The following is a 7,523-nucleotide window of genomic DNA, read 5'->3' as shown; positions in this document are numbered from 1 at the left end:
TATATTTTATATAACAAAAATATATTTTTATTGTGTTCTTTTTTTGCATTCCCTATTTTGTAACAAAAATACAATTCTATTATATAAAATATATGAAAAAAATAATTTTATTATGTGTTTTTTCACACCCCTCTTAAACAATTAAAATAAGTTTTTGTTTTGTTAAATTTTTATGAAAAAATTATAATTATATATATAAGTAACTTTTTTAGAGCTAAACAAACAAATGGTGATATAAATTATCCTTTTTAAATTAAAATTAAATTAATTAATATAAAATTTAAATTTTTTAATAGTAATAAGTATGATATAAATCATATTTTTTGATTAAATTTGAATTAATTACAATAAAAATACCATTTATATAAGTAATAAAATTAATTATTATGTGAATTTCCTTTATTATCAGTAATCAAATTAATTATGATATTAATTTGTGTCATAATTAATTTTTTTTGTTACAAGTGGAAAATAAAAACCAAAACGAAAGTGAAAAAAACAAACACAGCTACCATAATTAATTTAATTACAATTAAAAAGAATAATTGTGTCATCATAAATTCACATTTTAATTTCAAAAAAATTATATCATAATTAATAATATTACTATTAAAAAAGATAAAATGTATAATCATTATGATAATTTGTATCATAATCAATTCAATTATTATTAAAAGGAAAAACTATATTATAATTAAATAATTAAAATAAATAAAAAAATATAGCAGAATCACAATTCTTTTTGTATCTAAAGCCAAATAATAACAAAATTGTGATTCTGTTATGTATGAAAACCTAGATATATAGTGAAATCATGATTTTATTGTATATTAGGTTTATTTAGATACAAGAAGAAGCCATGATTCAGTTAATGAGGAGTAGGGGTGGATAAATGAGCTTGGGTCCATGGATCAAACCATGGGACTTGCGATTCGCAAAGGCCATAGACCAATTTATTTTAAAAATCCATGACTATGTAGGATTTTTGGTCCGCCCCACATAATTCATGGGTTATGCAAGTTTGGTCCACGGGTTGACCCGCAAACTCACAACCACCAACCAAGCTCAATCCAAAAGTTTTTTGCACTTATGTTAAAAATTTATTTGGTTTTGTTAAAAATTTTGTAATTGAGTATTTGTTAGATATTTATTATAATCTTTTTTAAACTAGGTCCACGAACCAACCTGCCTGTTTGCAGGACGAGGCGGACCAATGTTTTAAGTCTATGTAAGAGTGCAGAACGAACTGACTTAGTTCACTGTCAATGCAGGCTTACACAAGAGATTCTTAAGTATGTTGGGTTGGCCCGCTTGCCCACTCCTAGTGAGGAATGAGGGGAAAGGGGTGTAGGAAAATAGAGGAGGACAATAGGGTTCTTTTATCTGTGGTTTTTTTTAAAGAAGGGGGTGAGAATAGAAAAATAGAAACAAGAATAGCAATTCCTAATTTGTTATTACCTATGGGAAAGAGAAAGCCCGTCACCCTACAATTTCATTCTTACTTTGAAGTTACTATTTGAAGAAATTTAATTTTCTAGTATTAAATTTTTGCATTTAGAAAGTTGAGTCCTTCAAACAATCACAAAAGATTTAATTGTTTATATTTTAAATTTAGTCTAATGAAAATACTTTATTTATTTTTAAAATATTATATATCCATTATCCACCATGGTATTCATTGTTATTACTGTGTGCCCTCTGTTCCACTGATTTTCTTTCCCATTTCTCCTTTTTTTTTTTAACGAGTATGGGATTAAAACAGACTAATTTTAGCAAGCAAACACATGCATGTGAAATCGGTGAGGCTACCCTTTTTTGTGACAAAACCGTACGATATGGTAATTTGTGAATGGTTAACGGTAAGCATGAAGCTTTGATTCCTGTTCTTTTTATAATATAATTTTGGTTTAAATATGTTTTTATTCTTTTAAGTTAATATTTTTTATTTTTGGTTGATGTAAGTTTATTTTTTTTAATTTTAACCTCTATAAGTTTATGCTTTTTCAGTTTTTGTGCCTCTATGATATTTTACTCATTTTAATAAGTTTTTATTTTTCAATTTTGATTGTTATAAACGTGAATTTAAGAAAATTGTAAATGAAAAATTAGAACCTTCAAAGGGATTGAAATTTAAAAAATATAAACTTATCAAAACTAAAAATAAACAAAAAACTTATAGGTACTAAAATTAAAAAAGACGTCAACTTACAATAACTAAAATTAGAAAAAATAACCTACAAAGACAAAAATAAATAAATATATAAATCCTAACTTACAAAGATAAAAAAAAAACATATTCCAGCCTATAAGTTTTTGAGAAATGTTATTAACGTTGCTTTCCTTATGCCCCTTCTGTGAGCAATTGATTGACATTTCTTGAAAATTATCAACTTTGGTAGGTTTCATATCTCAAAACACAAAAATTAATAATTTTTAATAAATTTTAATCAGTTAGAAAAGAGTATAAAAATCAAGTGTCACATGTAGCTAGCATACCTCTAACTTTTTTTTTCCTTCTTTACACACTTTGTCTCACAAGTAAAACTTTCTCTTAAATATCTTTTGATTACATAATGTGCCCTTTTGTTTAAACTACATTTTTTTACAAAATACTTTTTAAAAATTATTTTTTTAAAAATATTTAGAATTTGCTTCTTAAAACAAACAAAAAATTACTTATTTTAATAAAAAAAATGTTTAGACAAACACATTTAAAAAAGTAGAAAAATGTATATTTTATTAAAAATGATTTTAAAAAAATAAACAAACTAGAGTTACTTTAGAAGAATGTAGGTACGTTAGTTGATTTTTTCGGTTATCGCATTAAATGAGAACAAATATTATTTATGAAATATTTTATAATTGTGTGTTTTATTCACTTGAATTATATATCTCATTAGTTAATATTGTTTTAGAGCATCAATATGAAATCATTGAGGCTAAGGAGTCTTGGTTTATTATCTCATCTATTCAGTTTGATTTTAGACTAGTTAAGAATTATTAAAAAAAAGGGTTGCTTATGGCTCAATAAATTTTTATTGTTTCTTATTTAGGGTCGTTAGTAGTCATTAAGGGTGTAAACGGATGGAACCCAATCCATGAATTGACCCAATCAAACCCAACCAAATTAGATTTTTGTGAGTTGGATTAGGTCATTGGATTGGATTTGTTTCAATTTAATGAGTTCACTTAAAATTGGATTGGGTCGTTTGTAGTTTTGGATGCGACCAAAATCCAACCTAACTCAATCCTATCCGCATACAATTAAATTACTAATATAGAAACTCTAAATCAAACACATTTTATTCTCAAGGTAATACATTGTTTTGGAGTTTATATTTTATTGTTTATTATAAGGTAATACATTTTTTTATGAATGATATCGTGAGTATATATTTATGATTTTTTTTTGTTATTATCATATGAAAAGTAAAAATATCCTTACTATTTTTGAATTTGAAGATTTCTTTAAGTTTTTTTCAAGACTTAAAGATGTGACAATATTTTAATGGCCCAACCGATATCCAACCCAATCTAATCCAATTAAAGTTGGATTGGATTAACAAAATAAAAAGGGAATTGCTATTGGTCCCATTGCAATTTCTTTTGGCCCCTACCAAGTTGTTGCCCCCATTTTTTATTCCAAGAATGCCCCTCTTATGGAATCATAATTCCATTGTATATTTTTTTAGTCCCAGATATAATAACGGAATCATGATTTTGTTATTTTTTTTTGCACTTCCTTATCACAACAGAATCTCAAATTCATTATTACTTTTGTCCACATCACAACAAAAATCATGATTTCGTTGTAATAAAAAACTTAAACAATATAATTGAAATTCCATTTATTATATTTTTTAAAAATTGAATAAAAAAGAAAAAAAACATTTTGTGTTTTTTATTGATTGAACACTACTTTTCATGAGACATATTGATTGAACACTGCTTTTCTTGAGGCGTATTGACTAAACACTATTTTTTTCTGATACATAACCAACTGTATTAAATATAGACTCAGTCTAAACCATCTATATTGTCGGTGCGATCTCAACTATTGGGGTATGACTCATGAGAGAATAGTAGATCATCTAATATAAATAGCAGTAGGGGTTGGATGCAACTTAACACCTTTGCTTTATATTCACCATATTGCTTAAATCACAGATAATGTATCTACTGTTGTGTATTGCGATGGTGACATGATTTGATCATCTAAAGAGATATTGTTTGAATGTCCCAGTAGTCCTAAAGTCATCACAATAAGTGAGGACATGTCACTTAATGCTTTAATGAAAACAAATATGGATGCCAATGGAGGTTGCAAAATTTTACTTGGTCTTTTTTATCGTCAAATTGTTTATGTAGGTGATGGCTGTGTTGAATACGAGTATGTGGTGTAACGACCTGCCTCGTCGCTACGATATCAACACTCTAAACCGCGAGAATTTCAATTTTTAAATTAAAGCTCCGTTAATTTGCTTATGAAAAATGAAAGTAATTTTTTTTCTCGGATATACATTCACCAAACAACGCACCATTACTTATATATATATATATATATATATATATATATATATATATATATATATATATATATATATATATATATATATATAGGTATAGTAACTCAGTACACATCATTCACAGAATGGAAAGTAAATTTGTTCATACATATAATTAAATTTGTAATTTACATCCTCAATTCAACAAAGAATTATGGAACCAGCTATAGAGAAGTTGATTAACAAAACACAACTCTTTCCCAAAATAATCCCAATGTCATCACGTCGGCTTGGTGGCTCCACAAAAGAATCTCACTTCTTGTACTTTATGACTGTCATTCTGCTCCCATGAATAAAGGTTCACGATCATTACAGGTACCAACCACATGGTACAAAAAGTGCGAGGGGTGAGTTTATTATAAAAGAAATTAATACAAAAATCAAATAAACACAATTAGTAAGAAAACATTAACAAATATCACATACCCTAGGAAACTAACTTTCTCTAACCAAAACTCACACTTGGATAGCTTATCATAAAGTTATCTGTCCCTAAGGGTATTCAGCACAATCCTCAAGTGTTCTTCATGTTCCTCTCTAGTCTTGGAGTATACCAAAATATCATCTATGAATAATACCACAAAACTATCAAGGTAAGGGTGAAAGACTCTATTCATGTAGTCCATAAACACACCTGGAGCATTAGTCACACCAAAGGGCATGACTAGATACTCATAATGGCAATAACGGGTCCTAAAAGCAGTCTTCGGTATATCCTCAAACTTCACTCGGATCTGATGGTAACTTGACCTAAGGTCAATCTTGCTAAACATACAAGCTCCTACCAGCTGGTCCATAAGGTTGTCTATTCTAGGCAAAGGGTACTTATTCTTAATTGTCACCTTATTCAACTGGCGGCAGTCTACACACAACCTCATGGTCCCATCTTTCTTCTTTACTAACAACACTGGTGCTCCCCATGGAGATACACTGGGTCTCACAAACCACTTCTCCAACAACTCCTCTAACTGTTTCTTAAGCTCGGCTAACTCTATAGGACACATCTTATAAGGGGCTATGGATATAGGTCCAGCACCAGGTACCAGGTCTATGGAAAACTCTATTTCTCTCTCGAGTGGTAGACCAGATATATCCTCAGGGAACACTTCAGGAAGCTCTCTGACAATAGGGAGGTCACACATGGAAACCTTTGTCTCTATTTTCAGGTTAGACAAGATCATGTACACTCGAGCATCTTCCTTAAAAATGTCACAACTTGGTTGGCAGAGATAAACATCATATCCTTACTCACTCCAGAATCATCAAACACCACAGTTTTATCAAAATAGTTTAACAAGACATGGTTGGAAGATAACCAGTCCATACCCATAATAACATCAATTTGGCTTAAAGGCAAACAAATCAGATCAATAAAAAATGTTCTACCAGAAATTCCCACAAGACAATTCAAACACACATTAGAAGTTAACACAGAACCACTAGTTGGGGTCTCTACCACTAGATCTTTGTTTAAAGAAGACACATAAAGCTTAAGTTTCCCAACACGCGAACAGGATATAAAAGAATGGGTTGCACCAGAATCAAATAGCATAAGTAAGGGAATCCCATTTATGAAACATTTACCTTGGATTAGATCTTTGGATTTCGAAGCTTCGACACTGTTAAGGGTAAAGACTCTTCTCGTGGCCTTCAGATGTCCAGTTTGGTCATTCAGGCCCCCACCATTCTGCTCCTTCTTGGGATATGGACAATCTCTCTGAATATGCCTCTTTTGTCTACAATTAAAATAGTTCATGCCTTTATCAGTACAATTTGAGGAGATGTGCCCTGCCTTACCACATTTGTAACAAGTGATCTGAGTTGGGAAAGTATTGAGTTTGCTACCACTACCACCCGCAAACCCCATAGCAATAGTCCTCTGATTGTTGGGGCGATTACCATATTGCTAAGGAGGGGTCGAGTATAGTTTTCACCGATGTTGAGGTCCATTCTTTTTGTTCTTCATTGGGCCCGTATTCCTATAATAGCTCGCCTTGTCTCGAGAGTCTTCATCCCAAATCTAGCACATGTTAACCAAGAGTGGAAATTGGCAAACACCTTGGTAATTCACAACTTGCTTCCCGTCAGGTCGCAAGCCGTTAAAAAACTTCACACATTTGGAACTTTCGCCATCTCTTCCTTGATAATGGGGAAAGTACCTCACCAGCTCCTCAAACTTGGCTGCATATTCGGGCAAAATCATGTTTCCTTGCTTGAGCTCCAAGAAATCCATCTCCTTCTTGTTCCTAACATCCTCAGGAAAGTATTTATCCAAAAACACCCTTTTGAAGACATCCCAGGTCACATCTTGACCTTCAACCTCTATGCATTGGTGAGTATTCTCCCACCAATACTCGACTTCTTCTACCAAAGTATATGTACCAAAAGCAACTTTTTTCCCCTCTGAACATGCCGTCACTCGAAAGATTTTCTCGATTTCCCTTATCCAATTCTGAGCACCATGAGGGTCGTATCCTCCATTGAAAGCAGGAGGATTGTTTCATTGGAAGCGGTCCAACCCTTGGTACTCAGTAGCTCCAGAAGCTTCTCCCCTATTCGGATTCCCTATAGCCTGAGCTAAGGCTTGGAGAGCATCAGCTATCGCATGATCATTCCGTCTAACCATTACTCCCTATACACACCAGGAAGTGAGACATGGAAAAAATACACACAAGAAGAAGAACATAACAAAAATCACAACCATCTCAAGTCCCTACTTGGTTACTTTTGAGAGTTGATGCCTCGAGAAAGTATTCCTCTAAACTAGTCCTCTCTCGAGACATTAACACTCACTTTCCGTCATTTGTATTTCCTGATCGCTTGCCATATCATCCCATTGCACTTCACGAATTATACAGATGGCCAGTTTGATAACTCATGACACGACATTGAAACTCATGGTATAATAAACATCAGGAGAACAAACATGTTATGACTACAACAATCAAATCTCTATAA

At 31.5% G+C, this 7,523-nt stretch overlaps 1 protein-coding gene across 1 annotated transcript; it reads right to left on the bottom strand.

The window, feature by feature from the left end:
* Nucleotides 1-6,585: 6,585 nt before the first annotated feature.
* On the bottom strand, nt 6,586-7,191 carry LOC102670529 (uncharacterized). Its single transcript, XM_006606771.1, has 2 exons — nt 7,085-7,191; nt 6,586-7,006 (listed from the first exon to the last, which is right to left on the bottom strand). Exons 1-2 carry the CDS (start codon nt 7,189-7,191, stop codon nt 6,586-6,588), a joined length of 528 nt encoding a protein of 175 aa, XP_006606834.1.
* Between the last annotated feature and the right edge of the window lie 332 nt (nt 7,192-7,523).

This window comes from Glycine max, chromosome 20, assembly GCF_000004515.6.
Source record: "Glycine max cultivar Williams 82 chromosome 20, Glycine_max_v4.0, whole genome shotgun sequence".
NCBI lineage: Eukaryota > Viridiplantae > Streptophyta > Magnoliopsida > Fabales > Fabaceae > Glycine > Glycine max.
The sequence above is the reverse complement of the archived record's forward strand: the minus strand, read 5'-3'. Positions and strand labels throughout refer to the sequence as shown.

Coding starts and splice junctions, on each gene's coding strand:
- LOC102670529 (XM_006606771.1), bottom strand. CDS start 7,191: ATGGTTAGACGGAATGATCATGCGATAGCTGATGCTCTCCAAGCCTTA. Junction 7,007..7,084: donor GGAGCTACTGAGTACCAAGG/GTTGGACCGCTT, acceptor GAATTGGATAAG/GGAAATCGAGAAAATCTTTC.